Below are 21797 nucleotides of genomic sequence, written 5' to 3' on the forward strand. Positions count from 1 at the left end.
TAATGAGTATAACAGGGGCAATTCCTGCAATCTACACACGCGGTTTATACAATAAGGAGGATCTGTGCCTAATTTAGGTATGAGGATTTACAGCACATTTACTTAGTGCAAATGCTCACTCCTAAAGTTAGTGTTATCCTATAAACTGCGCCTAACTTTAAGCACCATTTATAGATTAGCACTAAGCACCATCTTTTTGTGCCAATTTTTAATCACCATTTATAGAATTTAGTCCTTACTCTGTAATAGAGAATGACACGGGGACAAATTTTTCCCTGTCCCTGCAGGAACTCATTTTCCCGTCAAGATAATTTTCCTATCCCTGCCCCATTCCTGCAAGCTCCATCACTTTAAAAGAGCAACTAAGCTGATAAAGGATATGGAAAATCTCTTATATACTGACAGACTAAAAAAGTTGGGGCTGTTCTCCCTGGAGAAGCGGAGACTTAGAGGAGACATGATAGAAACCTTCAAGATCCTGAAGGGCATAGAAAAAGTAGACAGGGACAGATTTTTCAAATTATGGGGAACCACAAGTACAAGGGGGCACTCGGAGAAATTGAAAGGGGACAGGTTTAGAACAAACGCTAGGAAGTTCTTTTTCACCCAGAGGGTGGTGGATACATGGAATGCGCTTCTGGAGGCTGTGGTAGGCAGGAGCACGTTACAGGGCTTCAAAGAAGGTTTGGATAGGTTCCTAGAGGACAAAGGGATTGAGGGGTACAGATAGGAGTAGAGGTAGGTTATAGGGATAGGAGTAGAGGTAGGTTATAGAAATAGTCAGGGACCACTGCTCAGGCAATAGGCCTGATGGGCTGCCGCGGGAGCGGACCGCTGGGCGAGATGGAGCTCTGGTCTGCCTCAGCGGAGGCAACTTCTTATGTTCTTAAGTATTTGAGGCTTGTACAGTTAAGGCAGAGCTTACAGGAACGGGGCAGGGACAGCAACAAAACATGCGGGGACGGGATGGGGAAATTGAGTTCCTGTGGGAACTGGGAAAAATTTGTTCCCATGTCATTCTCTACTGTGTAACTTAATGTCATGCGTGCATTTCCCTCATTTAGGCGCCCGCACCTAAATCAGCTTTAGGGCTGACTTATATGTTCAGGCTTAATTTCTAGGTGTATATATCTATCTTATCTGATTAGGCTAATATTTTATAAAGAAAAATGGATGTCTACTTTCCTTGATATGAAAAGTTCCTACAAGATACCCTGTTGGAGAATTGTCCTTTTAATAATACTAAATTTTGTGATCTGATACATAATACTAAATTTTTGGCTCCAATGTTAAGTGATATGAGTTGTGTAAAACACAGCACATCGCATTGCTAACATCATGCATACAGTAAAACAGTGACCTAGTATTTTGCTGAGGGAATTTTAACACAACATGAATTTGCACGCTCATTACTTTGAGGAAGTTGTACTGATTTTTCAGTGCGGAATGCACAGTATAATTGCCTCTACTGTGAATCTTTTGAGCATGGGGCCAAAAGAGTCTTTGCACATTCCAATGACAGGTGTGCCCAATGATATCAGCTCATATTCTGTGCTACTGACAGGAAATTAGTATGCTGACCTCACTCTACCTGCTACTAAAGCCAGAAATAAGGCCCCAACAGCTGAGAAACATGATTTCCAAGTGAGTTCACAGTGAAATATTTTTGGGACCTTGAGGCTAGTTCTGATAGAGGATTACTATGCAGGTCCTTGACCTGATGGGCCACCGCATGAGCAGACTGCTGGGCAGGATGGACCTCTGGTCTGACCCAGCAGAGGCACTGCTTATGTCCTTAAATTATATTCTAGAAAAATGTACAGAATAGAGCATTCCTCATGGCTGTGTACTCAGTCTATGTGATATGGATGGGCTAATTGATCCCTGGTGGAATGGTTTATGTTCTTTTCAACATTTAAGCAAATATGAGCCTATACCGAAAAAAAAGCAACATTAAGAATTTATTTGGCTTTCAACTGGCAAGTGATCTATTGGCGAATTTCCTTAACACAAATTTTCCACATACAGTAATATTTATTAGACAGCTGGAGCTTACTAATTGTTTGATTGTGGCCTGATATTTGGCTTGGGCAGGCCTGTCCGGGGTATAACTACTGGGGATAGCTATGTTGTTATCTAACCCAGGCAAAGCTGACATACCGATTAATGCAATGGCCGAGGTAAATTTATTCTTTGTTCTTTTTAGCTAAGGTACTTTTCTTTCATCACATCCCGTAGGTTTATTATTATTTCATAATGGATCCGAGATCTGGGGCCTTTGCATTGTGATATTACTTCTGACATTAAAAAAAAAAGAACAATAAGCCGAGAAGCAGATCATTTAATAAATCCATTTCCCGGGGAAAGAGACTACAGCTCTGGGATTCCGAGCGGAGAGACTGGCAATGAATTTCTTACCAGATCAGAAACAAGGGCCGACATTTCCTTTTGTTTTTCCCTTTGAAATGCTGCAACTGGACTTAGGCAGGCTCCCGAACGCTCTTTTGTGAGCAGACGCCGAGAAGGAAGAAGAAGACGACGACGGGAAAAGGGTGGGATGATTCCTGAGCTTTTCAGAAAAAAAAAAAAAAAGAGAGAGAGTCCTTCCTCTCCCCTTTTAGCAGGGGCTGATCTCGGGCTCTGTGTCTTGAGAATCCAGTCGTAATGGAACAGGGAGCTGCTTTGTTTCGGAAGCCTTTCTGCAGACACTGGAAGAAAACAGATGCAGAAAAAAAAGGCTCCCTGTGACGAGCATGCGCAGAGCGCCCTAAATTGAGACCGGGCTGCGCATGCTGGGAATAACCCTCCTCCTTAAGGTAGATCTGGACAGACGCCGTCTTGAAGAAGTGAATGTGCAGGTCGAATCACATAAATGATTTAGGATGATAATGTAATTGTAATCTGTCACATTGATATCATGTAGAAAACTGTAATTCGTTTACCAAATAATCAGCATGTTCGAGACCACGTTTCTTATGCAAACTTAAATGCATCTGTACTATTTAAACTCAGTAGTCTAGCTACATTGTTTCTTCATTTTGGAATTTGTGAAAGAGAGGATAATGCTTGTCGCATAAGTTTGCCACTAAAGAGGTGTCACCTACAGCTTGACTAAACCCAACCCTGTCCTGGAGGGCCACCAGGCCAATCGGGTTTTCAGGCTAGCCCTAATGAATATGCTTGGAGCAGATTTGTATGCCTGTCACTTCCATTATATGCAAATCTCTCTCATGCATATTCTTTAGGGCTGGCCTGAAAACCCGATTGGCCTGGTGGTCCTTCAGGACAGGGTTGGGGACCACTGGACTAAACCACAATTCTTACTTAAATAGCAATATATTCTAAGTCAGGGGTGGGTAACTCCGGTCCTCGAGGGCTGGAATCCAGTCGGGTTTTCAGGATTTCCTTGATGAATATGCATGAGATCTATTTGCATGCACTGTTTTCAATGCATATTCATTGGGGAAATCCTGAAAATCCAAATGGATTCTGGTCCTCAAGGACCGGAGTTGCCCACCCCTGTTCTAAGTCCTCTTAACTCAGGGGTCTCAAAGTCCCTCCTTGAGGGCCACAATCTAGTCGGGTTTTTCAGGATTTCCCCAATGAATATGCATGAGATCTACGTGCATGCACTATTTTCAATGCATATTCATTGGGGAAATCCTGGAAACCCGACTGGATTGCGGCCCTCAAGGAGGGACTTTGAGATCCCTGTCTTAACTGCACATGAATGTTTTATATAGTAAAGTGTGTTTTACTGAAGCATTTTTTGTTCATGTATGCATAGCATAGGAGTCAGCTCTGTGGGTGCTTGAGCACCCCCAATATTGAACAAATTCCTTGATTTTGTCCAGGGAGAGGTAATTTCTGTTGAGTCTAGCACTCCCATTAATTTCAAAAAGTTGGCATTGAATTGACACTGGTGAAAACCGAAGTAAAGAATTCATGTGGAGGGACATTTTCAATTTGACGTCTAAATTCGATTTTGAGCATTGGGGGGGGGGGGGGGAATGCCCAAAATCCAGTAGAGAAAATGACCGTTTTTAAAACAGGAAAACATCTGTCCTCAGTGTGTCTATTTTTTTGTACCATGTTCATTACATCTTTCAAAGAGCAGTGAGAAGGGGGACTCTTGTGTTCCCTAAATCTATCTCTTGTGTTCACTGAATCTGTCTAACTGCAGAGATTCAGCAGGCAGGCCTCTGATGTCATAGCAACACTGAAGCTATCATGCATACTGTGTGGATTCCTCCCACTGCCAAAAGCAGAGAGCTATTATTGGCTTTTTTGAAAGAGTCAGAGTTTTTTCAGCTTAATAAACAGTGTAGAGAAGAGCAGCGCCCAGGGCGGTGGCGACCATCCCCTGCTTTCTTTCCCACTCCACCCCTACCTTGCTTGTACCCACCATCCCCATACATTTTTGGCATGCCCTTTGTCATCACTTCCTAGGCACGGGTCCCGGAAGTGACATCAGTGAGCACCAACGTGGGAAGCTATCTTGCGATGGGGGAAAACAAGGGGTGCATGTGGGGAGTAAGCAGGCGCCACACCCTTAGGAAGACCACGTCTGGGGCGGCCAGGTCTCCCTTACTACGCTAGTGGAGAAGAGCACAGAAAGCAGTTGGAGTTGTTCACCCTCTCCAAGGTAGGGAGAATGAGAGGGAACTCTCTAAAGTTGAAAGGGGATAGATTCCGTACAAACGTAAGGAAGTTCTTCTTCAGCCAGAGAATGGTAGAAAACTGGAACGCTCTTCTGGAGGCTGTTATAGGGGAAAACACCTTCCAGGGATTCAAAACAAAGTTAGACAAGTTCCTGCTGAACAAGGATGAACGCTGATAGGCTAGTCTCGGTTAGGGTGCTGGTCTTTGACCGGAGGGCCGCCATGTGAATGGGCTGCTGGGCATGATGGACCACTGGTCTGACTCCTCAACGGCAATTCTTATGTTCTTATGGAGTCAGAAGGGGAAGGGAGTCGGGAGAAACAGTTTGTCTCTCTTTGGTTAATAGTTTTGTGAGAGCTGGCAGAGAATTTCTCTAAGTAGCAGTCTACCTCTATGCATAATAGCTCAGGGGATCAGTGTCCCAGAACCCTGAATATACTGGTGAAGGGGGAATTTTTAGTTGTCCTATTTACTCTCCTTTTACCTGCTGGTGTCCTTTTGGCATGCCTCCTATACATATAATTAGCCACAGGGTAACATAGGAGGCCAGGGGCTACATGAAAAATGCACAAAAATCATCCATTGGGACATAGAGGGGGCAAGCATTCTTTTCACAGACTGGCCACACAGACATCCCAAAAGAGCAGTGGAGCACCCTAGAGAGCACTGCAGTGAACTTCATATAATGGGAAATAATCCCATGTCATTTTCTAGTGTCTATTTCAACCTCAGTCCTTCTACACCAGCATTCTTCAAAGCAAAGCTTGCGGGTCAGTGGTTGTGGCCATTCATACTCTGATTCTTCCCTCTCTCCTTAAAGAATAACATGAAGATGGTTTCCTGCGGTTATCCGCGGGGACGGGAACGGTGATGAATTTTGTCACCGTGTCATTCTCTAATAGATCTGATAGAGCTGCAGAAATGATGAGCAATATGAGTCCTTATCAGCACCAATTACGTAGGCAATGAAGCTGTGCTATCCAATAAATGCAGGACACATCCACTTTCCACCTCCCAGATGCACTTCCACTAAAAGAAAATATTGCTGGGACGGGCGTGAAACAAGAAGGCATTTTGGTAGTAAGATGCGGTGACTGCAGCTCCTGTTCAATACCTGAATCTTCTTAGCTCCATTGAGCTTATTATTGTGCCTAAAAGAAGAGGTAGAGCGGCGGTAGCCCGACTGCCGGAGCCTACCTTTCCGCGACAGGGAGCGAACACCTGCTTCTTTTTGTCTTTGCCTCAGGGCATTCCTGCAAAGCTGAGCGTGAGGGAAGCGTCAGCGTTAGGGAGCAAAATCTCGCTCAGTCCCATGGGACCAGCGCCTCCTTCGCAGTCGGGTGAAAGGGGAATGCTGGCTGCAACGCAAACAGTGGAAGCTACACTGTCTACGGAGCTATCAGGCTTGTTGGCTCCCCAGGACTGTACAGAGGCTGCAGGAATTCCAGCAGTACAAGGGGAATTACCAACTCTTCACCCCCTTGAGAGGCCTCCTGAAATCACTTTGGAATCAATTTGGACTGCACTGGACTCCCTCCACAAAGTATGCCTGGGAATCTCACCACTTGTGCAAAATCAACATGTGAAAATGCAAAAGTATGAAGAGGATTTAAAAGCTGAAGGGGAGAAAGTTAAATCCTTAGAACAATCTGTTCAAGGAGTTCAGTCTTCTTGTACTTAAATTATTCAGGACAAATTGGTGCTTTTGAGGAAAATGGAAAATATGGAGAACTATACCAAGCAGCTGAACTTAAGAATTTTGAATTTCCCAAAAATCACTTACAGGGCTCCTTTTACTAAGGTGCACTAGCGTTTTTAGCGCACGCATGAAATTACCGCACGCTACACGCTTCTAGAACTACGCCAGCTCAATATTGGCATTAAGGTTTAGCGCACGCAGCAATGTAGCGCACGCTATTCTGCGCGTTAAAGCCCTAGTGCATCTTAGTAAAAGGAGCCCACAATGTGCCTAAAAGAATTGTTCCATAAATTTTTGAAAGAAGTCTTTAAATACCCTGAAGATGGGCTTCCTCCTCTACATAAAATATACTTTATACCAGCTTCTGTTAAAAAAACCTTCTTCAGAAGTTGTTCAATCTAATGATGACTTGTTAAATCCCATGGACTTTTCTAGAATTCTGGAGACTTCAGAAGAAGAAGTTGTAGTTCGAACAACGCTTCTAGTGACATTTGCATTTCTACAAGATAAGGAAGCACTTCTTCACCTATTTTTTTAGGTTGAAAGAAGTGTCCTATATGCATGGCAAGATGTCTATATTTTCAAATATCTCTAGAGCAACACAAACAAGAAGGAAAAGTTTCCTAGAATTGAAAAAAGATGTTAAAACATTGGGGGCAAAATTTCAATTGCGTTATCCTTGCAAATGTGTGATTTACTTGGATCAGAACACTTTTGTCTTTTATGAACCCTCCCAATTGCAGTTTAGTTTTTTTTTTTTTTTGGAAAGGAAGGGAGTGACATTGCAGAGTTCCAATTGTTAATTTTCTAAATCTTTCTAATTTTCCATTCCCAATGGTATATGAATTGTTTCTCCCCCCCAAATGTGGACTATTCAGAAGTTTGAATGAAAGAGAGACTTGCAGAGGAAGCAACAAACTTCAAGTCGTTCTTCAGATACGTCAAGGGGAAGCAACCGACGAGAGAAGAAGTGGGACCATTGGACGATGGTGACAGAAAGGGAGTAGTAAAAGAAGAGAAAGAGATAGCTGACAGGTTAAATGAGTTCTTCACGTCAGTCTTCACAATGGAAAATATAACCAACATTCCGGAACCCAAGGAGATCGTAATAAGAGACCAAGATGATAAGCTGGTCGATTTAGAAGTAAGCCAAGAGGATGTACTTAAGCAGATTGACAGACTAAAGAGCGACAAATCGCCAGGTCCGGACGGCATTCACCCAAGGGTACTCAAGGAGCTAAAAAACGAAATAGCGGAGCCATTTCGACAGATATGCAACCTATCCTTAAAAACCGGTGAGATCCCGGAGGATTGGAAAATAGCAAATGTCACGCCCATCTTCAAGAAGGGCGCAAGAGGAGACCCGGGAAACTACAGGCCGGTAAGCCTGACCTCAGTCCCGGGAAAGATGATGGAGGCACTGATCAAAGACAGCATCTGTGAGCACATCGAAAAAAATGGGCAGCTAAAACCGAGTCAACACGGCTTCTGCAAGGGTAGGTCATGCCTCACTAACTTATTGTACTTCTTTGAGGGGGTGAGCAGTCAGGTGGATAAAGGGGAATCTATAGACATCATTTACCTTGACTTCCAAAAAGCCTTCGACAAGGTGCCACACGAGAGACTGCTTAAAAAGATATGGAACCACGGGGTACAAGGGGAGGTCCACCGATGGATCAAGGTCTGGCTGGCAAACAGGAAGCAGAGGGTTGGCGTAAAGGGCCACTACTCAGACTGGAAAGGGGTCACGAGCGGAGTTCCGCAGGGGTCGGTGCTGGGACCGCTCCTGTTCAATATCTACATAAACGACCTAGAGGCGGGAATCAAGTGTGAGGTCATTAAATTTGCAGATGACACCAAACTATGCAGCAGGGCTCAAACCAGGGAAGACTGCGAAGATCTTCAAAAGGATCTAACACAGCTGGAAAAGTGGGCCGAAAAATGGCAGATGAGCTTCAACGTGGGGAAATGCAAGGTCATGCACGTGGGGAAAAAGAACCCGATGTTCACATACAAAATGGGGGGAACATCACTAGGGGTCAGCAACCTGGAGAGAGACCTGGGAGTGATGGAGATGAAACACTGAAGGCATCAGCACAATGCGCCACGGCCTCAAGGAAAGCAAACAGAATGTTGGGTATCATTAAGAAGGGTATTACAACCAGGACGAAAGAAGTCATCATGCCGCTATATCGTGCAATGGTGCGGCCGCACCTGGAGTACTGCGTCCAGTACTGGTCGCCGTACCTCAAGAAAGACATGGCGGTACTTGAGGGAGTACAAAGAAGAGCAACTAGACTGATAAAGGGAATGGAAAAACTTCCATATACCAAAAGATTGAAGCAGTTGGGACTTTTCTCCCTGGAGAAGCGAAGACTTAGAGGAGACATGATAGAAACCTTCAAGATCCTGAAGGGCATAGAAAAAGTAGACAGGGACAGATTTTTCAAATTAAGGGGCGCCACAAGTACAAGGGGGCACTCGGAGAAATTGAAAGGGGACAGGTTTAGAACAAACGCTAGGAAGTTCTTTTTCACTCAGAGGGTGGTGGATACGTGGAACGCGCTTCCAGAGGCTGTTGTAGACAAGAAAACATTAAATGGTTTCAAAGAAGGTTTGGATAGATTCCTAGAAGAAAAAGGGATTGAGGGGTATAGATAGGTATAGACCATTGCTCAGGAAATGGGCCTGATGGGCCGCCGCGGGAGCGGACCGCTGAGCAGGATGGACCTAGGGTCTGCCTCAGCGGAGGCAACTTCTTATGTTCTTATGTTCTTAAAATTTGAATGAGTATTTTATTTTTTTCTATATTGTAAATTGGGAAAACTTTTGTTTGCTTTATTAAGTTTATTTTGTTGAAATAATGATAAATAAATATATATATTGCTTTTGTAGCATGCACAAATCACAAAATTACTATGGGACATTTCAGTGAGTCCTGCAGTATACCATTTTTTGCTGTGGTAGGCACCGTGTTAGTGCTTACTGCAGCTTTGTAAAAGGGAAAGGGTGTACTGCCTTTTTGTACTTTTACAACCACACTCAAAGAGGTTTATATACAGGTACTTCAAACATTTCCCCCTATCTGTCCTGGTGGGCTCATAATCTATCTAACATACCTGGGGCAGTGGAGGATTAGATGACTTGCCCAGCATCACAAGGAACAGCATGGGGTTTGAACCCGCAACCTCAGGGTGCTGAGGCTGTAGATCTAGCCACTAGGCCGTACTCTGTGCCACTTACATAGGTAAGTGTACACCTACCTATGAAAGTGCTGTATTTCTGTACATTAATGAATACAAGTGGTACAATAACGTGTGCACTCAGTTATTCAGTACAATTACCCTTTATACTTTTTAAGGCATGCTAACATTTTATATGCTAACTAAGAAATGTGCATTCCCAGGACTTTCTTCAACCAGCTCAGATATTATTTCTGGACCACAATAATGCCCCAAACCAGAGAATTCTGGAACTAAAGGGCTGTTTTACAAAATTACGCTAAAAAGTGGCCTCTGCTATGACTATTCCACACTCTGAAGCCACTTATAGTGTAGCTGTAAAATGGCAATAATTTCCATTTGTGCAATAATGGCCATGCTCTAATATTCCTATTAGTGTGTGAGCCATTAGCTTCTGAGGTCTTAACTACGCCTGTTTTGTAGGCATTAAGGGGCTGATTCTATAGGCAGCGCCTAACTCCAAGGCACCTCTTGGTGCAGTTGTCAGTCAACTGCTAGGCACTGTTTACAGAATCACTTAAGCAAGCTTAGATGTAGGCGTCCTTGTGGTAGGCTCATATTAGGCCAGGGTTTTCCTGGCCTAACTTTCTGGCATCTACTACAGACACCTAACGACGCCCAAGTCACACCATGCCCATTCTCCACCCCTAACCATGCATACTTTTCAGATAGGTTCCAGGCAGAATTCCACGCAAAATTTTAATTAAACATTTTTTTTTCTTTTAATTAGTTTTAGTGCCATGGTCAATTACCACGCCAATTAAACTAACTAAAAAAAATTAAGTTGCACATGGATTATGGCTAAGCATCACTGATAAGGATACTTAGCGGTGTCTAACCTAGGCACCTAGGCAATGTTTATAAAATTCTCCCTAAGGGCTCACTCGCTAACCATGTACTAATCAGTTACTGTAGCTCGAAACATTCAAGATAATGAAGGAAACAGACTTAGTAGATAGAGACAGGTTGTTCACCAAGGTAGAGAGAATGAGAGGGCACTCTTTAAAGCTAAAAGGGGATAGATTCCGTACAAACGTAAGGAAGTTCTTCTTCACCCAGAGAGTGGTAGATAACTGGAACGCTCTTCTGGAGTCTGTCATAGTGGAAAACACCCTCCAGGGATTCGAGACAAAGTTAGACAAGTTCCTGCTGAACCTGAACGTATGCAGATAGGGCTAGTCTCAGTTAGGGCACTGGTCTTTGACCTAAGGGCCACCGCGTAAGCGGACTGCTGGGCACAATGGACCACTGGTCTGACCCAGCAGTGGCAATTCTTATGTTCTCAATGGGATGTTGCTGCACTAACCGATTAGCACTGCACATGCTTACTCTCTGCTCCCAAACATGCCCTCAGTGCTAAAAAAAAAAAAAAAAAAAAAAATTAACATATGAGAAGCCAATATTATCACAGGATGGCTTAGTGCACCCTGTGGTAGTGAATTTTAACTTGCAGTAAGCATGCATTAGTGCTTACTGCAGCTTTGTATAAGACCCCTAAGTTATAGCCTCATTTCTCTTTGAAGTAGTCAGAAAGACACACTTTGTCTCGAACAAGCCATTGAATACTTTCATCTGCGTATCTTTTCTTGGTTCCTGTTTTCACATCCCAGAAGAACATAAAGGCACTGGGAGTCCCCCTCAGCCTTCTCCTTTTCCTGAGAAGTTGAAGGCAGCTTTCACATCTCCATCCCAAGCTCTACTTGCTAGGACCAGAGAGGATAGGACATCCTCATTCCCCAGATAATTGTATCCTTTGCCTTCTTCTGTAATCTCAGGCAGGAACAGCAAACGGGAGGAACAGATGGCAGAGTATTGTTCAGATCCCAGACATCCCACCCTGCCACCTGCTTCAGCTGTCCATCAGCTAGCCCATAATAAAAGGGACCTTGAGCAATGATCCAGAATCACACAATGAACACAGAGTGCAGGCAAGGAAGTAAATATAAAAAATATATTTAAAAGAGGGAAACATATACAAACAACAAAAGCAAGTTAGTACTCATCTTCTTCAAACAAAATCCCAGTTACCCAACTAAGGAACCCTTTTACTAAGCTACATTAGATGTTAATGCTCTCTTAATGCAGCTTAAAATTACATACCGTGGAACACAGCTATATTATCCATATGCTAACTGGTTACTACAGGACTTTTTTTAATGGCTTATCAATAATGGCATACCAAATCAACTACCGAATAGAGAGATGATTTGCTCAGTAATCTGTGACACTTATAATTGTATACTCATATAATCACAGCTATAGTTCAAATAGAATAATTCTTCATTAACTTTGGTTTTTAAGCTCTTGTTGATTATTATATAAATTATTTGTGAAGTGCTCAGACCAAGAAACCCATAAAATAGTGATGTCACTACAATGAGGTTTTCAAGGGGACCATCATTGCCTTCACAAGTCCCCGGCCCTCCCTGTACCTGTCTAGTTGGTATATCCAACAGTTTATGTTGTTCTATTTCGGGGAGCTATCTACGATATCACTTCTCATTGGTGACATTTAACTTAACAACTAAATATGTGACTAAGAAAATAAAAATAAAAGTGCTTATCTAAATTGTAGTATTGCTCAATATTTCATTGTCTGATTGGAGTTATCAATAATGGCAACATTATCATATGGTCATGAATACAAAAAATGGAAAACTATCCATTTTGCAGCTGCAGCAAAAATGGCTTTTGCACAAAGAAAAATTTATGCGAGGTTACACTAAGGCCATTTTTTGTTGCACCATAGTAAAAGAGCCCCTAAAAGATAAATGTACAGTATTCTTTAATACAAGGAATGGTAGTCTTGCACACCCTCACTTGCAGTGCAGAGGATGCTTGTTTAGGGTATGCAGAAAAAGTAATATCATGCAGTAAATGAATTATTCCTAGTGCCATCTTATTCAAATGCTTCTAATGTGATCCAGCAGAAATTCTATATTTTAACCAGTTCTTAATGCACATTAGTACATTAACTACTATCCCATGATTTTCTAATTTCTTCAGGAGTCGTTCATGAGGTACTTTGTCAAATGCTTTTTAAAAATCCAGAAACACAATATCGAATAACTCACCTTTAACCACATGTTTATTCACCCCTTCAAAGAAATATAGTAGATTGCTGAGGCAAGATTTCCCTTGATTAAATCCATGATAGCTTGTCTCATTAATTTATACCTTTTTATATGTTCTGTAATATTGTTTCTTTTTATAATAGTCTATACCAGTGTTCTTCAACCTTTTTACACCTATGGACCGGTGGAAATAAAATAATTATTTCGTGGACCGGCAAACTACTAAGACTGAAATTTTTTTTAAAAAACCATCGCCGCCCCATCCCCGCGAGCTCGGTCCCACAAACCATCTGATCCCATCCGCACAAGCCTCAAATAGTTATGATTTTATATTGAACATATTTTATTAAAGTATAAAAAGAAACAATATTATATACAATTGTCATTTTATAAATACAAATAATACAGGGCAAAGATCAACAAAACCCCTGTCTCCCCTCCCCTTCACATATATCCCCTCTACTATCAAGAAAACTGAATAAGCCAAATTATTACAGAATGCTACACAAATATCATGTAACAGAATACCACAGTCACACATGACAGGAATGGTGTTAGGGGAGTGGAACTAGGGCAACTGCCCCCTGGTCAGAGAGAACCCTAAGCCAGCTGGAAGCTAAAGAAGCACTGCCTGGGCTTTGCACTCCCCAGTTATGTCTAGCAAGATACATATTTCAAATCTGATATATTCACAAGATAAAAACAAAATTTTTTTTTTCTACCTTTTGTCATCTCTGGTTTCTGCTTTCATTGCCTTTTCACTCTCTTCCAGCCAGTGTCTGCCCTAAGAACATAAGAATTGCCACTGCTGGGTCAGACCAAAGGTCCATCATGACCAGCAGTCCACTCTCGCATACTATGGCCCAGTACAGTGGCATGATAACCTTCTATGTCTCTTCAGTCCAGCATCTGCCCCTTCCATTCACTCTGTCTTTCCCTGCCATCTCTCCTCCTGCCCTCCCCCCCCCCCAATTTGGTCTGGCATCCATCATCTTCCTTCTGTTCCCCTCATGGTCTGGCATCTCTGTCCTTCCCTCCCCCCTGTGGTTTTTAGCATCTCTCTCTTCTCATTTCCTCCACTCAGATCTGATATCATTCTCTGCTCTCTCTTCCCTTTTCTTCTTTGGTCTTCCTTCTCTATTATCTGCCTCCATCTAAATTAAATTCTTTCTTACTATTTAGTCCCGTTTCCCTCTTTTCACTGTGTCTACTCACAGCTTGTCACCCCTTTCCCTCACCCCTCCATTATCTTATTATTTTCTTCCCCATTTATTTATCTCCTCCTTCCATCCAGTATGTGTTCTTTCCCCACTTCCATTCAGCATCTGCTCTCCCCTCTCAACTGACATCCATCTGCCTTCTGCTCTCTCGCCCTTCTTTCCACTTCCATCATCTGTCCCCTTCTCTCTCTCATCTCCTCCATTCCATCATCTGCCCCTTTTCTCTCTATCCCCCCCCCAACTTCCATCATCTGCCCCCCTTCCCCTCACCTTTGCGGGTCACTTTCTTTCCCCTGAGGGTGGCTCATGTCAGAGGGGAAGCTTTGGCCGAGCAGAACCGCTTGCAAGGAACAGTGGAACTTACTTGATTGATGTCGATGCTGGGGCCCGTTGCCGTTTGAAGGAAAAAAAAAAGGGACCTGCAAAGGCGAGAGGAAGGGAAACCTCTAGGACAGCTGCTCTTTGCCCTCCTTCAGCGGCCCAAGAGTCCAGACCAACAGCGGCAGCTCTGTGTACTTTTAACTTCGGCACAGAGCTGCCCCTAAGCAGTAGTTTAGCGTGGTTTCATGAGGCAGCCTCAGGGCCTTTGATAGGCCGGCCCGTTTCGATGATGCGATGTGGGCTGGCCTAGCAAAGGCCCCGAGGCTGCCTCATGAAACCGCGCTAAACTACTGCTTAGGGGCAGCTCTGTGCCGAAGTTAAAAGCACACAGAGCTGCCGTTGCTGGTCTGGAGGTGCGGAGACAAGGCAGGAGGCAAACGCAGTGGAAGGCAAGAGTCCTGCAACAGGAAGTTGCAAGTCAGCTGACGCCGGCCTTTCTTTGCGGCGGGGACCGAATCCTTCGCGGACCGGCAAGATTTTTTTGCGGACCGGCGGTTGAAGAACTGTGGTCTATACCATTCTATCCAAAACCAACATCAGGCTCCCTTATAGGATCCTTGTCAAAAACTGGCATTACATTGACCACTCTCCAATCTTTGGATAGCACACTTGATTTTAAAGATAAATTGCATATTACTAACAGCTCAGCAAGTTCATTTTTCTGTTTTATCAGTACTGAACTTGATGAACTGTTGTTAATAATATGTAATTTATCTTTACAATCAAGCATGGTACCATCATGATGGGAGAGTGGAGATATGATAGAGACATTTAAATACCTACATGACAGAAATACACATAAGACGAGTCTTTCAATTGAAAGGAAACTCCATAGTGAGAGGACATGGGATGAAGTTAAGTGAAGAACTACTCAATGTTAGAAAAGCAACAAAAACATACCTATTCACGTAACCCCCCTGCCCTTGACTGATGAACTACAAAGAAATGTATATTGGTACCAGAACCATTATGCATTACATAAGGAAAATCTGTATTGTAAAATCTTACGCTGTAACTATGGCAAATCTAACCTGTAAACTATGTGTCAAATTAGGATAAAACTTGTACTGAAAACCTTGCACTGTAAGGATAACTATGACAAATTGTATATTATATATTGAGACAAACCTACTGCAATCCCAAGGTTTATAACAGGAAAATATAGAAAATCATACAAACCCCGGTTCAGAAGGGCAGACCAGGTTAGAGCCGAAGACAGTAATTTAGCTGACTACCCTATCAGCAGTGAAGATGAGACTGATACAGAACAGGAAAGGTTTGCCTTACCTGAGGCAGTGCCAAAGCAAAGCAGGAAATCTCTGCCCTACTATTATCCAGTTCCTTGAATGCAGAAAACAGAAAGACAGTTTTCCCTCAGAGAAATGTTGCAGGCTGAGGAAGGAAAGCCCTTCCCCCCACTGAAGCCAAAGGGGTGTGGTTTTCCTCAGCTTAAAGCGAGAACTGATGCCGACCATTCAGAAAGCAGCACAGGCCCAAGCGGGAACACTGAATCTTGCTCCCGACAACCGTGCTCCTGAACTGTGTGCCGCTAGCGAGGGAGGGATACACACTGGACCACCAGGTACGGGGGGGGGAGGATGATTTATTGGAGTGGGAGTGATTTTATTGGAGTGGGAGTGTGATTAAAAGAACTGGTGGGGAATGATCTAAAAGCACTGGATGTTCTGCTCAATGCTTCATCGGAAAAAGCCATTGCACCCCTCACATGCATGAACCCCGTAGTGGAATCCCTATGCCAAATCACCGCACATATTGTACAACAGCACCATCCCATTCAGCTTGCTGATATTGCTGGAGGTTTTGCTGGGAGATATCCTGCTCCTGCTGTCCAGTGCTACCTGCAGGCTGCTGGGAGACCCTCCGAAGATGTAGGAAGATGAGGGGGAAGACACATCCTCCCCACAGCCCGAGGAATAGGAATCCTGAGGCACAGAGCCCGTGGGGGAAGAGGAGAAGTAAGAGGGGAAAGACTGACTTGTGGACTGAAAACTGCCATTGGAATTGTCACTGTACATGGAAACAGGACTGATCCTGTAGAGCTGTTGTAAGTGATCACTCCACCTGTACTGGCGTTGGAATCCAAAGGTGTCATTTAACAGTACTGGGGTGGGGTGATATAAAAGAACTGGTGGGGGTTGGGGGATTTAAAAGTATACCGGCAAATATACAAAAGAGGTAGAGTGTGTGCTTTTAGCCAGAAATTGTGACCACAGGTTCCAGTCTCTTTTTGGGATCCTTTGGTGAACAACAGAGGTGGCAGTGAGGCAAAAAATTAAATTTAATCATGGATAATAATAATAATAACAGTTTATATACCGCAGTACCGTGAAGTTCTATGCAGTTTACAAAAGATTAAAAGAAGGTACAAATTGATTGAACTTAAGAGAGGAGAAAGAGCGTGGATAATAGGTCAAAAGAACCATTGTTAGGGAGAAAGAGATGTGTGGGTCAGCTGTCTAGATATTTTAGGAACAGATATGTTTTTAGGTGCTTCCTGAATTCCCCATAAGTAGTGGGCGAAAGCAATTGTTCTAGATCTTTACCCCATAATGCTGCCTGATGTGAGAGAAGGTGTTCATGGTGTTTTTTCAATTTACATCCTCTGGGGGGAGATGAAGATCAAATGTGAGCTTCTCTTGTGTCTGTTGGCTGAGAAGGAGAAAAGGTCAGTTATGTATTTAGGGGCTAGTCTGTATAGTACTTTAAAGCAGAAGCAGGCGAACTTAAACTTTACGCGTGCTTCCATCTGTAACCAATGCAACTGCCGGTAGTAAGGTGTCACATGATCAAATTTCTGTAGCCCAAAGATCAGTCTGACCGCTGCATTTTGCATTAATTGTAAACGTCGCATATTCTTATGGGAAATTGCTAAATAGGCGATGTTGCAGTAATCAAGTTGACTCAGTACGAGGGATTGTACCAGGATTCTGAATGCTGACGTATCAAAATATGATTTGATGGATCTGAGCTTCCAGAGAGTGAAAAAACTCTTTCTGATTAAGGAGTCCATCTAGTCTTTCATGGTTAGGCATTGATCCAGAGTTACACCCAGTATCTTCAAGGTAGACTGAATAGGGTAACTAAGTTTATTGATGCATATTGGTTTCTTGGTGTCAAGCGGATGTGACGAAGCAACAAAAAATTTTGTTTTTTCTGAGTTAAGTTTGAGCTTGAAGTCAGTCATCCATTGCTCCATCAAATTTATAACTTCTGATGCCTTGGGAATGGTTTCCGAGATAGAGTTAGCAAATGGGATGATGATGGTAAAGTCATCTGCATAACTGAATAATTTTATCCCCAGTTGGGTTAATTGCATGCCCAGTGAGGACATGTAGACATTGAAGAGCAGTGGGGACAGCGGCGACCCCTGTGGCACGCCGGATGGATTACTCCAGTTATCAGAGAGATCATCATTGAAACGTACCTGATAGGTACGGGACATAAGGAAACCACGAAACCAATTCAACACTTCATCCCTGATACCAATAGCATCTAGGCATTATAGCATTTCCCCATGGTCTACCAGATCAAAGGCAGAGCTCATATCAAATTGCATGATCAGGGCATTGAAGCCCTTGCTAAACAATAGACGTAAATTATCTAAGATAGCCGCAATTACTGTCTCCGTACTGAATAAAGGTCTAAAACCGGATTGAGTTTCATGTAGGAGAGAAAACTGGTTAAGATATTCCATCAACTGGGTGTGTACCAGTCCCTCCGTGATTTTTACAATAAATGGAATGGATGCTACTGGTCTGTAGTTGATTACAAGAGCTGATGATTCTTTACTATTTTTTAGGATTGGGGTTATTATTATGTGACCGTTGTTAGTGAGGATCTTCCCATTTTTTAGGTTATGGGCTAAGTAGTGCAGCAGCGATAGTTTAAATTCTAATGGTGCCACTTTCATAATTTCTGAGGGACATGAGTCCAGAACGCAATATGATTTGGAGTATTTATTATATAATTTGGTGTAATTATTCCATTCTAGGTCTTGAAAGGAACTCCAGATCATATCTGCTGGTATTTCGTTTCCTTGTATGTTAGCTATTTGATGATCACTGGGGACATTTGTTGAAAAGTTGTTTCTTAGGTTTTTAATTTTCGAATCGAAATGCAGTGCTAAATCATTCGCAGAGGGTAGCTTAATGTTGTGTATTGGTAGAATGTAGCGAGTGGTGTCAAATAAGTTCGTGATCAAGTTGAACAGCTCTTTTGTATTGATTCCTTGTGAACCATTGCAAGATAAGTTGATTTTAGTAGAGTAGAATGCTTTGCGTTTGTCTTTTATCAGTTGTTTGTAGCTTTTTATGTTGGCTCGCCATTTGTTACGGTCTGCCAATTCTGTTTTTTTCAAAATTCTTTCCAGTCATCTAGCTTGTTGTTTCATTTTTAGGAGTTCAGCGTCGAACCATTTGTTATATTTATTTGCACTGCTTTTGCTATTACGTTTAGGGGCAATTTTGTCTAAAATGGATGTGCTGGTTGTCATCCAGTGATCCCAGAAATCGACTCCTTCATCTATCTCCGCTTGCAGTTCATATTGTGACCAGTATTCTTCTGGATTGATAAAACCTCTTGTGTGGTGTTCTCTTTTTATCATCGGATGTGTTTTAGATTTTCGATGAGACCAGATTAATTTGAAGTAGTAGGTAAAATGGTCAGACCAGATGTTGTGACACCAGGTGCCTTCAGGTAGGGAGATGACAGAGTCTAGGATTTCCTTTGTGGACATGGCTACCACATCTAAATGATGGCCTTTTTCATGTGTTTGTGTGGGTACCGGGAGGTTGTAGTTAAGTAGCGATAGAAAGTTTTTAAACTCTTTCATGTCTGTATTGTCCTCTTCATCTAGGTGTATGTTTATGTCTCCTGCGATGATATTGTAGCAAGAACCAATTGAATTATGTAGGACAAATTCACAGAAGTCCTTTTTGGCTTTAGGCCAGCTTTTTGGTGGGGCGTAGAATAATATGCAAGATAGGGATTCTTCTAGTTGATTGTTACTGATTTTACAAGGTAGAATTTCTAGTTGGTTGGTCACTTTGGAATCCACTAGTTCAAACTCAAATCCTTCTTCAAGAATAATTGCTAAGCCTCCTCCTTTTTTTCCCTCGCGGTTTAAGAGGATCCTTGGTCACAAAAAATAATGTAAAATCTGAGCTGATTTAGTAAAGGCCACTTTTCTATAAAATATCCAAAATGGATAACAGCAGAGTAAAATATAATTAAACAGGTGCTGCAGTAGGTAGGGAAATATGCAGACAGATGGATCTAGCCCTGTCTCTGACTGTCCTGTGCCCTGTCCCAGCCTACCACTAGACCACCAGAGGGGGGACAGGGTATAGAGCCTGGCAGGGAGGAGGGAAAGGGTGCAGAGCCTGGCAGGGAGAAATTGATTCAGAAAGTATTTTTTCTTGTTTTCCTCCTCTAAGTTTTATAGTCAGGTGCATCTTATGGAGTGAAAAATACGATAAATGCCATAAAGCTGTCTGTGTGCCTTGCTAAAGAACCTGCTTCAAAGAAGTGTAAATTATTCTGTCTCTTACTCATGGCTACCTTATTTTAGCTGCTGTAAAATAGCAAAATGATTGTATTCTTTTTCCTGCATAAAGTATGCCTAACCTTAGACTCTGGTGAAGAGGACTGTGTATAAATTGCCTACTAAAGTCCAGAGCTGACAACAGAGTTAAAGTTTGTTTTGAGGACTCTGTTCTTTTGATTATGTTTTCATGCTTGCATTGAAACTTGTTATGGACTATGATTTTGAGGCCGTTGGCTAAATAAAGTTTTATATTGGGTTTTTTTATGTCCATTCTGACTAAATGGTGTTCTTTGAAAGACCAGTGAAAGAGCAATTCTAAGCTGTTGCCTAGGGAGTAATGCCCTGAGAGGCTCCCCTAGTTCCAGGGGGACCACGCCAGATTTAAGCAACGTGTCTCTACTTGACTGCTCGGTACGCTCTTTGGGGCATAGGTGTAACAATATATTAATATTAGATCCCTAGTATGTGTCAAGTTAGGATAAAAGCTTGTATCGTAAACTTGTACTGAAATTATGTATGTTTAACCTGTAACCTGTTCTGAGCTCTTTGAGGACAATGAGATAGAAAACAAATTAAATGAAAGATTACTCCTAAGCCTATCACCTCTTATTTATTCAAAGGAAATACTTTTTTTTACAGAAAGGGTGGTAGGTGTGTGGAATAGTCTCCCAGTTGAGGTAGTAGAGACAAAGACTGTGTCTGAATAAAAAAAAAATGCAAAGCAACAAAACCAAAGAAGACAAGGGGTCCAACTTCGGCTGCAGTAAAAAACCAACCAGAGCAAACAAACCAAAACTGCAGGCTTGTACACGATGCAGGCAAATTTTATTGTGACAAATAAATCATATCTAAAAACCTTTTACCAAGCGAGGGACCCAACACGGTCCGTGTTTCGGACAACCTTCATCAGGGGTCCATGGTAAAAAAGGAGGAAAGAAAAAATTGTCACCAAAAAAAAAAACTGGAAAAATAACGTTAATGTCACGCCAAAAATCGCAAATTTCTGTAAATGATCGCCAGAGTAAAAAAATTTATTCAAAGGAAATACTTTTTTTTACAGAAAGGGTGGTAGGTGTGTTGAATAGTCTCCCAGTTGAGGTAGTAGAGACAAAGACTGTGTCTGAATTAAAAAAAAAAAAGCATGGGACAGGCATGTGAGATCTCTTAGGGAGAGGAGGAGATAGTGGATGTTGTGGATGAGCAGACTGGATGGTTCATTTGGCCTTTATCTACTCTCATTTTTCTATGTTTCTTTCAAGATGACCATCAAAGAAAATGTAATTGATGCTATTCTGCTGCAGGTTCTCTTCAAATTGTACATCCAATTGTTTCATAACTCTCGCCTGAGCCTCTTCACATTTTTTTAGGTCAATCACCAAATCAGTGACCAAGTGAGTGATGAGTTACAGGTAGCAATAGCAATCTCTGCTGTCTCTCTCAGTTGAGTATGGTGTCTCAAACAGGCAAGGGCTATGTTGGTTCTATCCTTGGTATTATATTTTAGCCTATTCCTAGCTTTCTCTGTAGAGAGTGATACAGAAGTCCCATGGTAATGGGTAAATGTTGCTAATTTTTCCCAGTATTCCAATGGCAATGATTGACTATTCCATGTTAGTGTTGTGGGTACAGGAATCACATCAATGGGGACGCAGGGTGTCATCCCCAAGCCTACATTTTAATGTTATCAGTAGTCTAGTGCAGTGTCTCTCAAAGTTTTTTTAGCTGTGGCACACTAACCCTCTCTTCTATTAAACTGCGCTAGCAGTTTTTAGTGCAGAGAGCTGCGATGAATGACCCGCGCTGCTCCCGACGCTCATAGGAACTCTATGAGTGTCAGGAAAAGTGCAGGCTATTCAGCGCGGCTCCCCGCGCTAGAAACTGCTAGCGTGATTTCGTAGAAGAGGGGGTAAATGGAGCAAATGTTTTTCGTGGCACATCATAATTGAAATTATA

The 21797-nt window shown here is 42.5% G+C and overlaps 1 protein-coding gene and 1 gene segment (V, D, J or C); both read right to left on the reverse strand.

Moving 5' to 3' along the window:
• LOC117363883 (gastrula zinc finger protein XlCGF26.1-like) overlaps window positions 1-2743 on the reverse strand; it is a 53983-nt gene extending 51240 nt beyond the window's left edge. The window contains exon 1 of one of the 2 annotated variants that reach the window (XM_033952404.1): window positions 2419-2743. In XM_033952404.1, the coding sequence (XP_033808295.1) occupies window positions 2419-2442 (24 nt within the window). In that variant the 5' untranslated portion in view covers window positions 2443-2743. The remainder of the gene's footprint in view (window positions 1-2418) is intronic. The other variant, XM_033952396.1, reaches the window with a different exon arrangement.
• Window positions 1-21797, reverse strand: part of LOC117363895 — a 286323-nt gene that overhangs the window by 230400 nt on the left and 34126 nt on the right.

This window comes from Geotrypetes seraphini, chromosome 1, assembly GCF_902459505.1.
Source record: "Geotrypetes seraphini chromosome 1, aGeoSer1.1, whole genome shotgun sequence".
NCBI classification, from domain to species: Eukaryota; Metazoa; Chordata; class Amphibia; order Gymnophiona; family Dermophiidae; genus Geotrypetes; species Geotrypetes seraphini.